The sequence below is a fragment of the Rhinatrema bivittatum genome, chromosome 8 (genome assembly GCF_901001135.1).
Source record: "Rhinatrema bivittatum chromosome 8, aRhiBiv1.1, whole genome shotgun sequence".
NCBI lineage: Eukaryota > Metazoa > Chordata > Amphibia > Gymnophiona > Rhinatrematidae > Rhinatrema > Rhinatrema bivittatum.
In genome coordinates this window covers 205,266,751-205,288,234 of record NC_042622.1, presented here as the reverse complement: position 1 = coordinate 205,288,234, position 21,484 = coordinate 205,266,751, and the positions used below count along the sequence as shown (strand labels likewise).

Genomic DNA, 21,484 nt, shown 5'->3' with positions numbered 1-21,484 from the left:
GTTTCTCACACTGCCAGCTTCTTTTCTTCGTATGTACACGGGGAGAAAGGAACAAATCTCTTAGTGGCTGAGCAAATTCTAAAGCATAACCTTGTTATATCACTCTTAAGACCCACCAGTCCGACGTGATCTTGGTTCACTCCTTGTAGAAAAGAGCCAGCCAGTCCCCTATCGCTGGAACCAAGGAGTGGACCAGCCTTGCATCATTGGGTGGATTTTGCTCCACCTCCATCCTGGGATGAGCCATCTCTACCCAACCTTCACCCTCAAAAGGACTGGTTCCAGGACAGTTGTCTGCCCAAGGACTATCTCTGTGTACTCCCCGATGCCGTGAGCAGCCAAAACTGCTAACACCCTCTGAAGTGGGAACGAGGAGGAAAGGAAAAAGTAGAGGAGGCATCTGAGTCCTCCTGGGGGTCCTCCTCACTTCCTGAAAGAGGCCCCTCAGTGTCTGGACCTCCCCTGGAGGTCCTCAGCACCAGAGATGAAGGAGGAGGGAACTACCCATCTCCATCCCCATCCCCCTCTGCGGCCCGTGTGGCAGCCCTAAATGTGGACAAGATTGGCTGCGGATCCTGTGCCTAGTGGGAAGGGATCGTCCGTGGGCTGCCACACTGGCGAGAGCCTCTCAGGCTCACAGCGCCTGGCCAATTTATTCACTGCCACGCTCTCCACCGGAGAGGCACCGGGAGCATTTGCCATTGTGCGTCTCCACCAGCCGCACAAGTCAAACCATGCGGCATGAAATCCAGCGTTGGGCAGCGACAACAGAAAAGCCGCCAGAGGAACGGGGAATAAAAGCTGAGCCACCCGATTGCTTGAGCAGACGAGCCGGGGTAAAAACGTGCCGTCCCATGGCAACCCATATTTGCTCCCTTTGCTTAACTTCTTTCTTTCTTTTTTAAGAAAAAAAACTTTAATAATCAATAAAACAAACACTTCCCTTAAAGAAGAATGGTGGCAGGCTCAGTCCGTCCTTCAGGGCAAGGGAACCGGGACCCCCAGTTTTCTGCCCTGTCCGGCAATGAAGGACCGAGCAACAAAGGGTCCCCGACCCCCTGCTCATCTGCCTAATAAATCAGGGAGGATGGCTCCACCAGGACATAACAACCCTTTGGGAGGTAAGCACTCCTAAATCTTGTAATCTCACTCCTTTTTTTTTTTTTTTTTGAAAACTCAAGACTGCAGGCTTTGCACCTCCACCATCTGCTGGAGACAGAGAAATGATGAGGAACTGTAGGTGGCACCTCGTGCTATGTAGCAGTGTCAGTAAAACTTTCTCTGTCTCCATCTGCTGTCAGGGAGGCAAAACCCAGGAGTCTGGACTGATTTGGGTACATATAGGGAAATAGCATTACTTAGCTTACTGAATGCTGCACACTGTCCAGAAGCTGATCCAGAGAAAATAAACGCTCAAATCATGCTGGAAAAAATCTATTTGAAAGCTGACATGGCCAGTGGTTCACTGGACAAAGCTGCTTCAGGGAACTTTTTTTTTAAACAAAAGTCTTAAGGTGAATGTTGGGCAGATGTCTAAAGACTTTCTTGGAGTTGTCTGTTGTGCATTTCCCCCTAATTAATGTGACAGCCAGCCCTGTGGTTTCACTCTGTAACACCATTTAGAGACTTTTTCACTTGAAGGGGCTCCTTGGGTGGCGAGATTTAACTTATTCCTGGGGACAATCCGGTATCAGTTTTAGCAATGACATTAAAAACTAGAAGGATCAGGATATTGGGGAGTGGGGGGTGAGGAGTGGAGGGAAAGAAACAGGGTGAAATTTCATGGGGATAACTCCCTCCTTCCAGCCCTGTGTGTATTTGTACTTACTCTGATACATGCAAAAGGAGAGATACTGGTTTCTAAACATGTGATACATCAGTCCATCTGGCCTGCAAGAAACACAAGCGTCAGAGAAACCCCACACTCAGTTTAATATCAAACACCCCTTCCTGATTTGGAAGGGAATAGTATCAATTAGGGGCAATACTTTACAGGCAATGGTTGGAAAAATCTATCAGGACGACTGGTGCTTGGCTTCGCTGAGATTACAATTGAGCCATTCTAACCCAGGGGTCTGTACTGATTGTTTTCTTGGGATCAGGAAATATAGAGGTCGATAGTCAAAAGCCATTTAGATCAATAACAGCGCCTAGAATTTAGGCACATAAGTCAGAGGTGTTCCGGGGGTGGACAGGAGGCATTTTGGGGTGGGCTAGAGTTAGCCGCAAAAGTTACGTATCGGTTAACTCTGAGTTAAGCGGCTAACTCAGAGTTAGCTGCTTATCCAATGCAGCTAATTCTGGTCGGCCCATAGGGCTGTCCCAAAGTTAGCTGGTTTGACATAACCGTGGCTGATATCAACCTCACAGTATTTTATCTCTGGAACATAACTTACTGATGTCCTGCAGGGTTTCTTTTTTTCCATTCAACCACATCAAAAAAGTAATTCCCATAACATAACACCTTATAGAAGGCTGAACTGGACATATTTATATCATCTTTTCTTTTAGCCTACAAAAGTATTTACCTAGACGCCAGATGTTTGCAAGGTCGTCATATATCGGGTTTCATTAACTTATACTGGTAAGGACGTCAGATGTCACTAATGTCATCATATACACACTGTACCCAATTAGCCTATATTGGTAAGCTTCACAAATGATATCTCATGGGCTACAAGGACCATTCAAACATTGGTGTGTATGACACCTTCAGACAACAACCAAGAAAGCTGACAGGAGGCAGAGGGTAATGTGAGAACTCACCATGTCAGCATGACTCCCGAGAGGAAGGTGGAAATGTAGTGATTCAGGACCCCACCAGCCTTTGATTCTGCAGAGACATCAAAATGGAGGCTAAGCCTGGGTGGAGGGGCTTCCGGAACCACCCACCCACACCCTTTTTTTTTTAACTGTTTATTTTAAACACAAGGAGGACTTGTACATAAACCATTGCCAATGTTACAATAGTCAGTGTTCTACAACGCCTCGGCATACACAGTATTTACAATAAAAAACATGCTGAGCCCCACGACCGTAGTTTGTAAAAGCTTGAACCGATTCTTTTACCTTTGCCTTATCAGACAGGAAAATTGGTAATACCACAAATCAGTCCAGACCAGTGGGTTGTGCATTCCTACCAGCAGATGGAGTTAGAGAACAAAAACTTTGGGCACTGCTACATAACTGAGAGTGCCACCTGCAGTCCCTGTACCCAATACTGAGGGACTAACTTTACTAAAGGGTGAAGGGGGTTGGAACCCATAACAGAGAAAAACAAAAAACCATTAGACCACCTCGGAACCTGCTCCTTCAAGGGCATCTGTGATAGAACAAAATTGTTTCTTCATGAAAATATCACTTCTCAAGGTAGTCTTTCGGAATCTGAAATGGGGGTGGGCCTCTGGACTGACCTGTGGTATTACAGGAATGAAAATCAGCAGGTAAGAACCGATTTTCCTTTCCTGAACATACCCAGATCAGTCCAGACTCCTGAGATGTACCCAAGCCACACTATACTGGGTGGGAACCTGAAAGACCCGCGCACAGAACACTCTCACCGAAGGACGATTCATTGTGCGCCCTAACACGCAAATGATAATGCTTGGTGAAAGTGTGAAGGGAAGACCAAACCGCCGCTCTGCAGATTTCCTTTGGCAACAGAAGCTGGCACTCAGCCCAGGAGGTAGACTGGGCCCTAGTGGCATGAGCTCTCAGACCCATGGGGTCCTGACGCCCTAGGGCAACATAGGCCGAAGAGATAGCCTCCTTAATCCAGCGCGAAATCACCTTGGAAGCCTTGTCACCCTTCTTAGGACCCCCAAACAAGACAAACAGATGGTCTGACCGCCGGAAGTCATTGGTAACCTCCAAATAGTGCAAAAGAGCGCAATGCACATCCAAAAGATGAAGCTCTTTCTCCTGAGGGGAATCCCTGGACCACTGCGGAAAACCTGGCAGATCCAGTGCCTGTTTGACATGAAAGGCAGACACCACCTTGGGAACAAAAGAAGGAATCGTGCGCAACGAAATTCTATCATCATAAATCCTAAGGAAGGGATCCCGACACGACAAAGCCTGTAACTCTGAAATCCGTCGTGCAGAACAAATGGCTACCAGGAAAATGGTCTTCAAGGTCAAATCCTTAATTGGAGCCCTGCGTAAAGGCTCAAAGGGGGCTCTGCAGAGCACACGAAGCACCAGGCTCAAACTCCAATCCGGACATAATGGGCATACGGGAGGACGTAAATGTTTGACTCCCTTGAGGAATCGTGAAATATCTGGGTGCACTGCCAGCGACTGACCATGAAACCTGCCCCTTAAGGCACCTAAGGCTTCTACCTGGACCCGAAGGGAGTTGAAAGCCAAACCCTTAGCCAACCCCTGTTGAAGGAAATCCTACACCGGGGGAATCTCCATTGACAAAGGATCCAAGGAGCGCTGGCGGCACCATGCCTCAAACAACTTCCAGACCCTAACATAGACCATAGAAGTAGACGGTCGACGCGCCTGAAGAAGAGTGGAAATGACCTGCTCTGAATATCCCCTCAATCGCAATCGTCGCCTCTCAAAACCAAGCCGTGAGAGAAAGTGATCCTCCCGATCTGAAAATATGAGCCCCTGACGGAGTAGATGCGGGAGATGAGCCAGCTGCAGGAGACCTTCCAGCGCTATTCGCACCAGGTCTGTGAACCATGGACGACACGGCCACTCCGGAGCCACCAGCACTTCGCTGCCTGGATGTCGCTCTATGTGTCGGAGAAGCCGACCGATGAGAGGCCGGGGCGGGGGGAGGCATAGAGAAGAATGCCCGTGGGCCACGGACACACTAGGGCGTTGTTGCGTCCGTCGCTGCTCTGTGGCGATTCCCTCCGGGTCTGATGGACGTCTGGCTGCCGCGGTGTCTCCCTCCGGCGTCCCTGGACCGGCTCGATGCTGAAGATCTGCCTTGTTTGCCTGATGACCTAGGGCGCACGCTCTGACAAGTACTAGCAAGGGCGCAAACCTCAGGGGCGTCCCCCTGAGATGACGTCATCCGCTTCCAATATTTAAAGGTCTCTTATTCACTATCGAATTGAGTTAGCAAGGAGTGGAGAAGATATGGATTTGGATCTGGCTATGATTCCTCCAAGCTACTCTGTCTCCTCGGACTTACCAGAGGTACCCGCTCCTCGGGGGGCCTCGCTCTTTTCTTTACTTTCAGATTACAGATAGGAACCGGTGCTCGCTCCTCGAGGGCCCATGTTCCTGGACACACTGAAGATTCTCTCCTGCCTGGAAGCTATCGCTGCTACAAACAATTGTGAGTTACCATCGCTCTCTCTGAACACCTGGAACCTGGTACACGCTCCTCGAGGGCCTAAACTTTTCCAGTTCCTGAGCTCCATTGAAACCTTATGTGAGTTTATGTCATCTAGTTCTGTTCATGAACGCTGCCTACTCACTTTCTACAGTTTCTCAACAGCTCAGCCATCCTGGATCGCGATTCCAGTACCTGAGGGATTACAGCCCTGCCGGGCATATCAGCTCACTACTGCCACCTCTGGTGGTTCCATAAACCTGTTTAATAAAAGTGCTAATGTGTGTCTGTCTCCATACTCAAGCCTAGCCAGTGGTCCCTCTTGGGATATCCTCCCGGGGGCATGGTCATCTGCCACCGGCCCAGGGATCCACCCACTACTATATGAGATTAATTTCAGATTGCTACTCCTAGCATCAGAATCGCTAACAGTTTTCTAACTCCGCATACGGAGTATAACAGATTGCTAACTCCGCCTACGGAGTATACAGATCTTAACTGAATCGATAACAAATTGCTAACTCCTCCTTCTTTAGGAGTCATCAATAACAGGTGTCTAAGCCTACCGAGCCCATCTCTTGATGATGACTAAAAAGCATTCTGTCTTCGCATTGGCCCAAGTTGCCATCAGATCCAACTGAGGCACGCCCCACCTGGCACAAATGAGGTTCCAAGCTTCGAGAGCTAACTCCCACTCCCCCGGATCGAGCTGTTGCCTGCTGAGGAAGTCTGCCTGAACATTTTCCACTCCTGCGATGTGGCGATTCCTTTTAGATGGCGCTCCGCCCAAGCGAACAACAGCCTTGCTTCCAGCTCCACCATGAGACTCCGTGTCCCGCCTTGACGGTTGATGTAAGCTATCATCGTCGCGTTGTCTGAAAACACTCGAACCATTCTGTTCTCGACCAGGGGCAGAAATGCTCGCAGGGCTCATCTCGAGGCGGTTGATGGACCAGGACCTTTCCATTGGGGACCAACGACCTTGAGAGGATTTGTTTAGGAAAACTGCTCCCCAGCCTGTCAGACTGGCATCTGTGGAGATAACAACCCAATTCAGCGGATCTAAATCCACACCCTGTACCAGGCTGCTACGTAAAAGCCATCACGACAGACTCTGGAGTCTGGAAGTAGAGGCAACTGGGCATGGAACCATTCCGACACTGGGCTCAACCTTGATAACAGCACACACTGCAATGGACGCAAATGAGCGAATGTCCACGGAACCAAATCCAAAAGGTGGAGGCCATGGATCCCAGGACTTGTAAGTAATGCCAAACCGTCGGAGCCTTCCTTTGAAGGAGGGCCTTGACCTGATCTTGCAACTTCGCTACACGGTCCAATGCCAGAGAAACCTTGCTTGGAAGGTATCGAAGAGCGCTCCCAAGTAAACGAGCGACTGCGTGGGCTCCAAGTGACTTTTCTGGACATTTATGACCCAGCCGAGCGACCGCAAGGTGAGCATCATCCTCTGGACTGATCTTACGCAGTCCTCCTGTGACTTTGCTCGAATCAGCCAGTTGTCTAGATACGGGTGAACTAGGACTCCGTCCTTGCGCAGGAACGCCGCCACGACCACCATGACCTTGGTGAAGGTACGTGGGGCTATCGCCAGGCCGAAAGGAAGAGCTTGAAACTGGAAACGTTGACCCAGCACTTTGAATCAGAGGAACCGCTAGTGATCCTGGTGAATCGAAATGTGAAGAGACACTTTGGTGAAGCCGGATGCGAGAAACTCCCCTTTGCGCACTGCAGTCCTCAAGGTCTCCATGTGAAAACAGGGGACTCGCAGACACTGGATCACGTTCTGCAAATCCAGAATGGGACAAAAGGTGCCCTCTTTCTTGGAACCACAAAGTACACTGAATACCGTCCCTTGCCCTGTTCCACAAGGGGGACTGGAACAATGGCCTGGAGATCGAGAAGCCGTTGTAGGGTCCCCTGTACTGTCTTGCGTTTGGCCCGCAATGCAACGCGAGACTCCACAAAGGCCTCCCATACCGGGCGCGAAAACTCGAGAGCGTAACCGTCCCAGACCACTTCCAAGACCCATTGGTCCAAGGTAATCTTTTGCCACTCATCATAAAAGCTCGACAATCTGCCTCAGACAGCTTCTACGACGGAATGGGTGCCCCTGGCTTCAATTAGGAGGGTTTTCCACATCCAGTACCCTGGCCTGTGGACTCTCTGCCTGGGTGCCGACCTCCACGAAAGGACTGTTGATGCCCCGAGACCGCCTGGGCCCCGAAGGAGCTGAAGCCCTACCAGTGTGAAATCTGCGAGAATCCCGAAAACGAGCTCGAGATGGAAAAACCTTCCCAGAAGGTTTCCTATCCTCCGGAAGGCGGTTGCCTTTGGACTCCCCCAGTAATTTTATCAATTGGTCCAGATCCTCCCCGAAGAGAAGCTTGCCCTTAAAGGGGAGGTTACAGAGTTAAGACTTGGAAGACAAATCTGCTGACCAATTCCGCAACCAGAGGAGTCTACGAGCCGTAACAGTGGACACCATACTAATCGCCGAGGTCCAAACCAAGTCATACAACACATCTGTGACATAGGCAACACCTGCCTCCAATTGTGCGGCTTGCAAGAGCCCCCCTGCCTTCGGCACTCGGAGCTGCGGACGTCTCCTGACCCAACAAAGGCAGGCTCTCTGCATGAGGCTGGCACAAATCGCTGCCCTGAGACTCAGTGTGGAGACCTCGAAGACTGGCTTAAGGTGTATCTCCAGCTTGTGGTCCTGTATGTCCTTTAGCGCAGCAGCCCCGGCCACAGGAATGGTGGTCTTCTTATTCACGCAAGACACTGCCGCGTCCACCTTCAGAAGATCCAAAACATCTTGCTACAGGGGGTAAAGTTTCGCCATAGCTCTACCCACTTTCAAACCAGCATCTAGCGAGTCCCACTCCCAGGTCACCAGCTTGCAGACCTTTTTAGGCAATGGGAAGGAAGTAATCTGTCCCCGAAACCCATCCAGGACCAGGTTAACTCCTTCGCTGTCAGACTCTTCCTGCGAAACCTTGATCCCCAGGACCTCCAAGATCTGGGGAATGAGAGGCCGGAGCTCCTCCCGCTTAAATAAGCACACCACGCTGGTCTTCTGGGTCCGGGTTGTCCTGGTTCCCATCACCCATAACATGGGTGAGTCCCAGATCCTGATGTACTCTGGAGCCCTTGGGATCCTCGAGCGAGACCGGCAACCTATCCTCGACTCGGGCCCCCTGTTGAGCCCTTGAAGGTTGTTGGAGGTCCGGGGGCACCGTGGATACCTGCTTAGGTGGAGGCACCACCAACGTCCGCCCGCGCTGTTCTCTTCAGGATCGCCTGCTTCCTAGCCAGAAATGCCTGGTGCAGCAGCAGCACAAACTCAGAACAGAACTCCCCCGAGTCGGCACCCCCCTCAGCAGGAGGGTTCGGAAGCCCAGGGTCACCCCCAACAGTGGAAATCTGCTCCACCGGGGATAGAATGGAAGGGAATTCCTTCTCCCGTGACACCTGCCGCAAGCCACCCTCCCCCGCTGAGGAGAATCGCGGCCCGAAGGAACAGAGCCCTTGACTGCCTGATGTGTCCCCCGAGGAAGTTCCCTCCTGCCCTGTGGAACAGGCAAAACAGAGGGAATTAGTGTCTAGGGCCTGCCCTGGTGTGTCACATGCGCGGTAGGTCCCCATTTTGGGTCGAGGTGCCATAATCCGGACTGAGCAGCCACGCGGTCGTCAGCAAAAAAGAAAAAATCAAGTCGGGAAACCTTCGTGCACGTACAGGAGCTAAAAAATAGCAAACTCCCTGCAGGCTCGAAAACTGCTCTGTGGAGAGCTGCCGGCGTGAAAAAACACGGCCTAGCACGCGCGCGAAGGCCTTCCCCCCACTCCCACTGACCTACCCGGAGCCCCGGGCCATCGTAGAGACCCGCGGGGTCTAGCTCCCCACTCCGACTGGCCTGCCGATGAAACGGCCTGGTCCATCCCCAGACCAGACTCCGCCTACCTTAGAAAGAATCCGCTTCTTATTTATTAATTTTTTTTCAAGAAAACTTTAAACAGGTACTCCTGGGGCCTGAGGAAAGAAGTCAGGGGAGCCTCCTCAGTGGGCGAGGGAACCAGGAGCCCCTGACTGTCGAAGCCACTGGACCGTTGTGGGCAAGATTCAGGCAGGGGTGTCCAACCCTCCGGTCGCCCGGTATCAACTGAGGGATGGCCCATGAAGGTGCCTAACACCTCAGGAAGCTATACAGTTAACTACTAACTAGCCTAACCTAGGAAAAAACTTTCCCTAATACTTTTTTTTTTTTAACTAACTAACAGACTGCAGGTTTGCATCAGCAGAGAAATACTGAGGGACTGCAGGTGGCACTCTCGTTATGTAGCAGTGTCCAAAGTTTTTGTTCTCTGACTCCATCTGCTGTTAGGAATGCACAACCCACTGGTCTGGACTGATCTGGGTATGTTCAGGAACATACTCCTGGATTGGACATATTTCCAGTAAGGCACCCAAATCTTATTGTACAGGTACAACTTCTTGCGAAGAAAGTCATTTTCTCGACCACCGCTGTGTCATGTATTTGCCTGTGCCAACGTGAAATAAGCGGCTCTGACTTCCAATGCAAAGCAATAGTAAACCTGGCCACATGAATAAAGTGGTCACATAGCTTATGCTGAGCACCCACTAACGCCACATCGATCCATAACCTAAGGCGGCACACAACTGGCTTGAGGTCTACCTGGTGTCCCAGAATATCCGCAATCCTCAACTCCACCCTCCTCCAAAAGTTCTTGACAAGTTCACAGCTCCACCACACATGTATATTTGACCCCCTCCTCCCTGCATCCCCTCTAGCAAAGCAGAGAGGACGATGGAGAGAATTTGGTGAAATATAAGGATTATCTAAGTTCTCAACTTATACATTAGTTCTGACCTCTGGCTACATATGGATACTCTATGCGGCTTCTTCCATATACTGCCCCAGTCCCTCTCACCGGTTCCAGCTATCGATCAAGGCGTCCATCGAGTTCTTCTTCAGCATAAGAAATCTTGATACCTTTTTATCCGGCTAAAATTTGGTGGATGTTAGGGGCATTCCAGGGGCATAATTAGGAGGAGCTGAATCAGCTGGATCATTTATCCGGCTAACTCCAATATTCAGAGTTAGCCAGATATCTTATCTGGCTAAGTCTGGTCTTCCAGTAGACCTGTCCTAGAGAGTTAGCCCGATAGACTTGTCTGGCTAACTTTAGGATAGCTGGATATATTGTTAGCCGCTGAATATGTGCTAAGTTAGCTGTATAAGTTTATCTAGCTACCTTTCTGAGCCGCAAAGTGGCTGAATATGGACCTCCTAGTCTTTATCTGCTGTCACATTCTAAGTTTCTAATTATAACCTTACATAACTACCCACATAAATTAGAAAGACTGTAAACCGAAGTAAAATCCACTCCCCACCACCTCCCATTATGCCTCTCATGATGCATGCAGCCAGCAATACTTGCTGGTTCAAGTCTGTGCACATACTTTTTCTGACCCAATTTTCCAAGGGAAAAAGCGTTCCCCTTTTGAAAACTGATGTACAGAGCGAAGTCTGCACAGTCTGAAAGTTGCCCTCTTAAGGGATAAATTTTGTATCGTCGTGCCCAAGTCAGCTGGTAAATATGCAGGTAAAGTTACACCAATTTTCAAAGCAGGCTTATGCCACAAATCCACTCTGAAAATTCTCCCAGCGACCACTTCATGCACACAATTACAGCTGCTCTATGGTACACCTAGCTTTGCCCAGGGAATTTACGTGCATTCTTTTTAAAACCAAAAAGGATGTGCATAAGTCCCAACCCTGCTCGGACACCGCCTCTTGGAACGCCCCTCCCCCGTGCACAGAAAAACACACACACAGAAGGTGCGTGCACGTAAATCTTACAGGCGTTATCGACTGCACGGTTTTCTGAAGGGCCATGTCCACAGCTGAAGCATTACTTTCCCCAAAGAAGTCCCTTCTCAGAGGGGAGACTTCCAAAGCCATTCCCATGGAAATGGGCTTTTTGAATACTGCCCGCCCTGTATGCGGGTAGAAGTATGAGCACAGGACCCTCTGTACTTGTAATTTTACCCACAGGGACAAGAGGCGTTCCTGTGGGCAGGGATGGGAAACATTTGCACTTGCACGCCTACTTTTGCCTTTTGAAAAAGCATTTGTACATTTTCTCCTCGGAAAAACTACCGGCGCAAATTAGCAGGTGGAAGTGTGTACGGGTAGTTTTTCTGAGATCATTTTCCAAAGGAAAAGTACGTGCAGACTTTCCCTGTGAATATTAGTGGCAAGTCCGCTGGTATGTGACTTTCCAGCAATGTGGACAGTTAAAGAACAAAAATCCCTCTGCGGCTGATCTAGACTGCCTTGCTACCAGCCAAGAGAGGAAAATTAGTTTTTAACTGCTAATTTTCGTTCATTACCACGGATCAGTCCAGATGAGTGGGTTTATGCAACCCTACCAGCAGATGGAGGCAGAGAAACAAAACTTTGAGGCACTGCTACATAACCGAGAGAGACACCTGCAGTCCCTCAGTATTGACCCGTACCCAAGCCAAATGTCCAACTTAACAAACCCCAAAAAACCTTGGGAGAACAGAGAGCTAAAGTTGGGGCACCCAGCAAACTAGGCCCCCTTGCCTTAACAAAACATATACCAAATGTGTATAGTTTTCATCACTCTGATCAAATCAAATGCCAGCTCAATCAGCGTAGCCATCTCCAGAAGCGAGGAAGACTTTTGTCACATGGGGCAGAGTCTCCAGACTGATCCGTGGTACTTCAGGAACAAAAATTAGCAGGTAACAACCAATTTTCCTTTCTTGTTAGTACCCTGGATCAGTCCAGACGAGTGGGATGTACCCAAGCCCCTCTACTGTGGGCGGGAACCTGAAAGACCCACGTGCAATACACTCTCCCCTAACATCGCTTTCTCTGGGGCATGCACATCTAAGTGGTAATGTTTGGTGAAATTGTTAAGGGAAGACTGTGTCATTGCACGACAGATCTCCTGCTGAGAAAGCAGTTGACACTCTGCCCACGAGGTCGCCTGCACCCTAGTGGAATGCGCTCTCAAACTCTCCGGCATTGGCTGGCCCTTGTAGATGTAAGCCGAAGCTATTGTCTCTTTTAACCAGCAAGCAATTGTGCCTTTGGAAGCCTCATTTCCCTTCTTTGCTGCACTGAACAGGACGAACAGATGATCCAATCTCCGAAAGGGATTTGTCACCTTGAGATAGCGCAAAAGGATACGATGCACATCCAATAACTGAAGTTCTCTAGCCATCGAAGAATCAGCTGCCAAGTTCGAAAAGGCAGGAAGCTTGACCACCTGATTAAGGTGAAAGGAGGAGACTACCTTTGGCAGAAAGGAAGGAACTGAGAGTAAAGAGTCTCCATCGTCCGAAAAACGAAGGAAAGAGTCCGTACACAACAACGCTTGCAGCTCTGAAATTCATCTAGCTGAACAGATGGCCACCAGCAAAATAGCCTTCAGGATTAAATCCTTCAACGACACCTTCCGCATTGGCTCAAAAGGGGGCCTACACAACACCCGAAGAACCAAATTCAAATTCTACGCCGGATAGATCTTCCGCACCGGAAGACACAGATGCTTTGCCCCTCTCAAGAAACAAGTCACATTCAGATGAGATGCCAGTGGTCTTTCCTGAATCCTGTTGTGTAGGGAACCTAAAGCTGCTACCAGGACCCAAAGGGAATTATACGCTAGCCCCTTAGATAACCCGCACTGCAGAAATTCCAAGATCTGTGGGACGTCCACCTCTAAGGGCTGTACTCTATTCAGCAAACACCAGGATTCGAATACTCTCCACACCCAGACATAAGTCAATGAAGTGGAAGGTCTCCTCGCCTGAAGCAAAGTTGCAATCACCGGCTCCAAATATCTCTTCAAACAGAGCCGCCACCTCTCAAAAGCCAAGCTGCTAGACAGAAATGATCCTCCCGGTTTGAAAATGTGGGTCCCTGGTGAAGTAATCCTGATAGATGAGCCAAATGAATAGCTGCATCTACCATGAGACGCAGAGGTTCCGCAAACTGTGGCCTCTCAGGCGCCCTCAGAATCACCCTGCCCTGATGAACTTCAATGTGCCACAGCACCCATCCTACAAGCTGCCATGGAGGAAACATATACAGAAGAGGTGTTTCAGCCATGGCTGAACGAGAGATTCTATGCCCTCCAATCCAACCTCCCGAATGCGACTGAAAAAGTGATCTGTTTTCGCATTTGCCGGAGTCGCCATGAGGTCTATCACTGGTTTGCCCTGCCTTGCTCGCAGCAAGGCGAAGACTTCCGCCGACAACTCCCACTCCCCTGGATCCAGACATTATCCACTCCGGCCTCATGAGAAGCAGCTAGTCTCTCCAGATGTTTCTCCACCCACATGAACAGCTCCTGTGCTTCCAACCTCACTAGCCAACTCTTTGTACCACCCTGACAATTCATGTTTGCTACTGTTGTCGAATTGTCCAAGAATACTCGCACTGATTTATCATGAACGAGCAGAAGAAATGCTAACAAGGCCTTGCGCACTGCCCTGGTTTCAAGTCGATTGATCGACCAAGACACCTCCTCTGATGACCACTGACCCTGGGCCGATTTCCCCAGACAAATTGCCCCCCATCCAGAAAGGCTGGCATCTGTGGTTACCAGTACCCAGTCAGGTATTTCCAGAACCATTCCCTTCTCAAGATTGTGCCGCGACAGCCACCATAAGAGACTGGACCTGGTATCCTCTGGCAATGGTAAAGGAAGCTGAAATTCCTCCGACAACGGATTCCTTCGGGATTACAGAGCCCCCTGTAGAGGACGCATATGAGCAAAAGCCCATGGCACTAAATCCAGCATAGAAGCCATGGACCCCAGGACCTGCAGGTAATCCCAAACCTTGGGCACAGCCATGCTCCACAACTGAAGAACCTGATTCTGCAGCTTGAGGACTCTCTCCGAAGTCAGGAACACCTTCCCCAGTCAGGTATTCAAGCGAGCGCTGAGATACTCCAAGGATTGAGTCGGCTTCAGATGACTCTTTGTGAGGTTCGTCACCCAGCCCAATTCTCCAAGAAGTGGAGAACCTGCTGGACTGAATGACTACATTCTACTTCCAATTTTGCTTGAATCAGCCAATCGTCCCGGTACGGGTGTACCAGGACATCCTCCTTCCTGAGAGCCACCACCACTAATACCATCACCTTTGTGAATGTGCGTGGCACTGTCACCAACCCAAAGGGTTGGAAATGCTCTCCCAGAACCATGAATCTCAGAAACAGTTGATGCTCGGGTTGAATAGGGATATGAAGGTAGGCCTCTGACAGATCTAGGGATGCAAGAAACTCCCCTTTGCGTATCGCCACTATCACTGTGCACAGTGTCTCCATCTGAACCCTTGGCACCTGGAGGGCAGCATTCACTTTTTGCAGATCGAGAATGGGCCGAAATGTCCCTTCCTTCTTTGGCACCATGAAGTACACTGAATATCTGCCCTGTCCCCTTCCCTGAGGGGGCACCAGAACAATGGCACGTAGGAGCTGAATGTGCTGGAGTGTGTCCCGCACCACCTCCCGCTTGCTCCGAGAGATGCAGTGGGAAACTACAAAGGCGCCCCTGAGTGGTCGAGAAAATTCTAAGGTGTAACTGTCTCTTACCACCCTCAGGACCCACTAGTCCAACATTATTCTGGTTCACTCCTCGTAAAAAAGAGAGCGCCTCCCTCCAATAGCCTCCTGAAAGGAGTGAACCCATACACATTCATTGTCCGACCTTACTTCCGCTTCCCCCTTGGAATCCCACTGTCCCTTGGGGATCTGCGCTAATTCCAAAAGGGCTGATGTCTGCCTGAACTCTGTTTCTGCGAAGCTTGCGCAGGGGCTCTGCCAGCTCAAAACTTCCTAGCCTCTCGAAAATGGGCTCACGGCGGAAAGGACTTCCTAGGATCCTTCCTGTCTTCAGGCAACTTATTGCCTTTCGACTCTCCTAACTGCTTCACGAGCTTCTCCAAATCCTCCCCAAAGAGGAGCTTCCCCCTGAAAGGTTGGTTTGACAGCCGGGCCTTAGACCACACATCTAACGACCACTTTCACAGCTACAAGAGCCTTTGTGCTGCCACCACCAAGACCATACTCTTGGTAGAAGTCTGGACCATGTCATACAGAGCATCGGCCATATAGGCCACTCCCACTTCTAAACAGGCTGCCTGCACTGCCTCAGATGCCTTCTGCACCCAGGACAAACAGGCTCTTTGCATCAGACCTCCGTACACCGCTGCTCAAATGATCCTTCAGAGCTGCCGCTCCCCTCACCGGGATGGTAGTCTTCTTAGTAACCATTAAAACAGCTGCATCCACCTTGGGAATTCTCCATAACTCCAAGGTCTGTTCCGGTAAGGGATATAATTTCCCCATAGCTCTCACGACCTTCAGGCCCCCCTTGGGAGATTCCCACTCCCGATTCACCAACTTCTTCATCTGCTTTGGTAACGGAGAAGTGGTAGGAGGTCCCTGCAATCCCTCCAGGAGTGGATTCACTCCTTCCTTGTCAGAGTCTTTCTGGACGCTTTTAATGCTGAGCTCCTCCAGCACCTGGGGAATCAATGGACCCAGTTCCTCTCTCTGGAACAGCCGGACCACAAGCGGGTCATCTCCTTCCATGACTGGAATTGCCTCCAGGTCCTGAGCGCTCAGATCCTGCATGGAATCCCCCAAGACCCCCAATGGATTTCAATCCAGATTCTATGTCGGATCTCCCAGTGCCACTGGACCCCCTTGGAGCTTAGGATCTTCCAGGCTATCCAACAAATAGCCCTCCTCGGGGGCTCACCTGAGACCCAGCATCCGCAGGATCCCTCCTTACTCAAAAGGCCCTATAGCCCTCTTGACCGTCTGGGACTTCTTAGGCAAAGCCCTCTTTGCCCCTAACTCCTTCCTGGCTAAATAAGCTTTATGAAGGAGAAGCAAAATACCCATGGCAAAGGCCTCTGGGTTCGAGGAGGAAGAGTCCTGATAGACTCCCTCCCAAGCTTCCTCCCATCCCTTGCCACCAGCAGGATCCTTTCCCACAGGAAAAAGCGTGGATGGGGAATCATGGGGCTCCAAAATGGCAGCCTGCACTTCTGCATGTGCTGCCAAAATGGCCGCCGGCTCCTCTGACTCACCCCCCCTGGGGCCTCAGGATCAGACCCAGCCGCCTGTACTTTGTCACTGCTCCCCAGGGGTCCCGCCAAGATCCCGGCCCTCCTCCCCCCAAAGCACAATTGCGGCAAAACGAGGCCACATCGAGGCAAAGTCTGTCGCTCTGCGTGGGAGCCAGTATGTCGGGACGGTCGGGCCTGCACACGCAATCAGGCCTAAAAATAAACATAGCCTCGGCAATTGCACCGACTGCCGAACCGGTGCTGAAATCCAGCACTAACTCAACCCCGATAAAGGCAGGCAATTCGGCCTGCTCCCTTCTGCCTGCCTCCCAGCAGAAAAAAAAAAAAAAAACCCACTTACCTGCTCCTTAGCCCTGCACAGAAATGCTGCTGCAGCCTCTCTCCCGGCTTCACTGATGCTTTTTTTCTTTTTTTTAAAGCTGCAGGGCCAAAAAGAAAAAAGGGGGAAAGAACTACTCCCTTGCTTCTGGAGGCTACCTGCTTAGGAACCAGGCACACTGGTTAACCAGTTGTTCAGACCTATATTTTCTTGCCTTCTCTGTTGTTGTTATTTTCCCCACCCACCACCCTGTTATAATGTATTTTCCAATCTTTTGTTGTTATGTGAACCGGCATGATGTCTCCTACTAATGCCGGTATAGAAAAGTTATTTAAATAAATAAAATAAATAAATAAGGAGTGAAGGCCCAGAGGGGGAGAGGGAACCAGGGCCTCTGGCTATCTAGCCCCCCTGCCAAACAAGGGCCGAGTCCTGACAGGGATTGCCAACCCCCCGCTCGCCCTGCTCTACCCGAAGGATGGCCCACGAAGGAACCTAACACCTCGGGGAGCTGAATCCTCTTCTTATTTATTTTTTATTTTTTTTAAACACCTCCAGACGGCAGGTATGTACCTCTACCATCCGCTGGAGACAGAGAAATACTGAGGGACTGCAGGTGGCTCTCTTGGTTATGTAGCAGTGCCTCAAAGTTGTGTACTCTGCCTCCATCTGTTGGTAAGGATGCATAAATCCACTCCTCTGGACTGATCCGGGGTACAAACAGGAATTCAGTTACTTCCGGCCATGGAATTGCAGCAGCAGCATGACTGGAGTCTGAAATCCCTAACAATGCCATTCACAAGCCCCCTGCGCTCAGGCCCCTCCTCACCTGGATCCATTGTTGATTAAAATGCTCTCCCGGATCGTAAGGGTGCAGTAGTACCATACCAGGAGGAAGTTAAAGACTGCATCCGTCACCCTGGCAGAGAGAGGGGGAAAGGAATTGTGCATAGGTGAGTATGTTGTGCTTTATCCTTGAGATTGTTCCACTCCTGGCGCAGCCTTAGCCACGTGGCCATATAAACCCCATATTCTCATGGCATACTAATCCAGTGCGGGTTTTCTAGCAATGTAGAGACCGATAGGATATGGTTGGGATTGAGATGGCACCACTAGCATTTTTCAGTTCAACTCTGCTATAAAAATAAATAGATGAAAGTGTTTACTGCTGTCCCAAACCCCCAAAAAAACTGAATTTATTTTACAGGCTGTGATAACATTTAACCAACAAAAAAATGTTTGTGCATATGTAATCACTGGGCTAATGTCCCACACCTCATACAGAGTTTATTAAAGTCCTCTCCTGATGTTAAGCCAAATCTGATGTTCAAGATTCCCTCTCCTGGGTGAAAGGTGGGAAGAAGGGTGGGAATTAACTTCTAGCGCTGAGAGTTGGACAAGGGTTAATTGAACATTCTGATCAATTCCCCATTGATGATGTTTCTTGTACACAGCCCCAGTAATCAGGCTGGAAGCTAATTTGTTTTCCAACTTTACTAATGAATGCTGAAAAATTAATAAAATGTCCAGTTACAGATTCTTATTATTTACAATCCATTTTTATAAGTCTGGATCTTCTAATACATTTCCGACTTTAAGATTTCAATTTAATTTAGTCTGTTACTGATGTCAATTGGTATTTCTCATTCCTGATCCATTCCAATTAATGGGGTAGTCTTGGAGCTTTCTCCCAGAATCTGGTGGCTAGGATAATCTTTTCCCAATATAACTATTTAAGTAAAGTCCCATTTTTCATATCTTAGACCAATTGTTGTGTCATTCTCCTTACTTCCCTTGTTGGTACCAAGCAGGTACCTCCACACTTCTTCCTTCAATATCTCAGTGAGATGGCTGTGATAAACACTGGATGGGTGCCACTGGTCTTCACCACACTCTTCTCCTTCCCCAGGAATGAATCCAAATCCATTCCCCCACCAGCATTTATGATATTCCTTCCACCCGTACTCTCTGCTCCTCTTAGATGGCAATCACTGGGCCCTAGGGTACCCAGGCATGTTGGAAAAAGAAAAACCTTACCAAAGGAAGGGTGGAACAACTTCCTTCTCTAAAACAAAAAAGGTTTCCAAAACAAGGTAGGGTTAGGCACAGGTACCCTTTCTACTTTGAAGCCCAAGGATCCGTTCCTAAGAAAACACAAAACAGGAGACTGGATAGTGAGGTGCTGCCCCTACTAGGGACAGCTAAAAATCCACAGCCTAAGATGGTGGCATGGGTTTACAGAGTCTGGAAACTCACCATTCCAGTCTCCCACATGGGGAAGCTACAACCCAGAATACTACTACTCCTGTTTCCCCTGTGACAAATGGAACAATCCTTTTCAGCAGAGATCCATTAGGCTCACTACACAAAGATGGTATGGAGAGTTTTTGAACCCTCATTTGGTCTCTTCAGCAGATGAGAAAAAGTAGGTTTAACACCCAAACTCTATTTTTATATAATGTTTATTACTTCTATGCAATTTGGAACAGCCGCCAACAGATGGATGCCAGTGTACGTGAATGTGTGTTTATTTAAAGAGGAAAGGAGGGAGATTTGTGATGAGACCAGAGTCTCATGCAGGGCTGAGACGTTTCCAAGGAAGAGATCGGTAGCCTGATCCGTGTGCACACAGTACAGGGAGTTTGCAGACAGCACAGGATCCAACAGGAAGTACTTACAGGACTGCATGAAAGAATGCCCGGCAGCATTTACAGGGGGTTTGACTGATCAGCCCACTAATGCTCAATATAACGGAGACATCGAGGAGTTTTATACCTCTGACCGAGTCCATTACCTTTTTGTGCGTTTTACTGCCATTGGTTTTTCATCCTGTGCATTTGGCCTTCTCCAATTTGTCAGACTTTAAAAATAAAACAGAAAACCTCTCCATCCAGCCCCAAGAGGCCTGCCGGGAATACATAAGATCCCTTGCTGGCCACTCTTGTGTCCAGGGGATTGGGGGGGGGGGAGGGGAGGGCTGCTGTAGTAGAGTAGCTGCCTCCCCTCTCACGACGCACTTGAACCAGTGTCTCCCATGCCACAGCGCATTGGCCGGCCCCCTGTCTTGATTGTTTTTGATGGCATTTGCGAGACAAAAAGCACGGAACCCCTTCAGAATACACTCCCAGGATGAGTTGTCATTGGGGAGGTTGAAATCCTTTGCCTTTCTGGCCATAAACAGTGACTATCCATACCAAAAGGATAGGTACACAACTCACAACAATGCTACACCCAGTATCTGTCGCACTCTGCTTGTAGGTGCCATCTCAGCCCCAGTCAGTTCAGAGAGTGGCATTCCTGAGGCTGGATTAAAATCCTGAGTCCTTCACTCATCGGTGCCAATAACTAATATAAACTGTAACCAGGTATGACCGGAATAAATATTTTCCTCATATTGGTCTTCATTTGTCTCATCCCTACTATTTATTGCTTTTTCTAAATTTTTAAACATTTAACATTCTCCTTCCCCCCACCTTATGAAAATGGAGACTGAAGCCTCTTCAATGGAAAAAGCTACCTAATATTGCTCCAATGATCAGATGCAGCACCCCAATTCCCCACCTCTACACTCACATCCTGCCAGACTTCAGGGCAATGCAACAGCACAAGGATGGGAGAGGGCCTGAACCAATGAATGAAGACAGCGATAGCTAGGATGGAAAGAGGGAGCAGCATTCAGTAGAAAACAGCTCGGGACAGTTTCATCTTCAGACTTCCCCTGCCTTCTGGTGCTAGTATTTGTCTACATTTGTTGATTGCCTAACCCAAAGGCTCAAGGCAATGTAGACTGGTCAAGAACAAAGAAATAATAGTACTTAAACATAAAACAGCTTCATAATAAAAACAGTAAGAAATTAATACACAGCATCAATACTAAAACAAAGCTCCAGCCTCCCCAACAGTCATCAAATAAATATCATCTAATACAAAATAACCCTAGTTAGAAGAAGGCGGGGTAGGGGGAGGTTAAAGGAAAATTTGGTTCTTACCTGATAATTTTCGTTCCTGTAGTACCATGGATCAGTCCAGACTCCTGGGTTTATTCATCCGTGCCAGAAGGTGGAGACAAAGAAAGTAAAACTGACACTGCTTTAAATACACTGATGCCACCTGCAGTTCCTCAGTATTGATCTGTATCCAAGCTAAATGCAAAACCACCACTAAATGCAAAAACATTTCAATATAAACTTGATAAAAAAAACACTTATGATGTCTGTAATTTACAACAGTTGAGTGGACGACTCTCCACCCTCCTCAGTACTTGGGTGGGTTCTGGACTGATCCGTAGTACTACAGGAACGAAAATTATCAGGTAAGAACCAAATTTTCCTTTCCCTGTACATACCCAGATCAGTCCAGACTCCTGGGATGTACCAAAGCTTCCTAAACATGGTGGGACCTGGAGAGTCCCGCTCGTAATATGCTTTTGCCAAAAGACCAAGACTCCCGATCTGCCACATCCAGCCGATAATGTCTTGCAAAAGTATGCAGAGACTTCCAAGTTGCCACTCTACAAATCTCTTGTGGCGACACGAAGTGAGCCTCTGCCCAAGAGGTCACCTGAGATCGAGTGGAATGGGCCCTCAAGCCTTCCGGCACTGGCTTACCCTTGAGAATATAAGCAGAGCCAATAGCCTCCTTAAGCCATCTGGCAATGGTAGTTTTGGAAGCTTGAGACCCCTTC

The 21,484-nt window shown here is 49.1% G+C and overlaps 1 protein-coding gene across 1 annotated transcript in view; it reads right to left on the bottom strand.

Moving 5' to 3' along the window:
• TMEM120A (transmembrane protein 120A) overlaps positions 1-21,484 on the bottom strand; it is an 84,762-nt gene that overhangs the window by 18,747 nt on the left and 44,531 nt on the right. Inside the window, 4 exon segments of the mRNA XM_029612696.1 lie at positions 1,829-1,890; positions 2,767-2,816; positions 2,818-2,833; positions 17,630-17,719. Coding sequence (XP_029468556.1) covers positions 1,829-1,890; positions 2,767-2,816; positions 2,818-2,833; positions 17,630-17,719 — 218 coding nt within the window.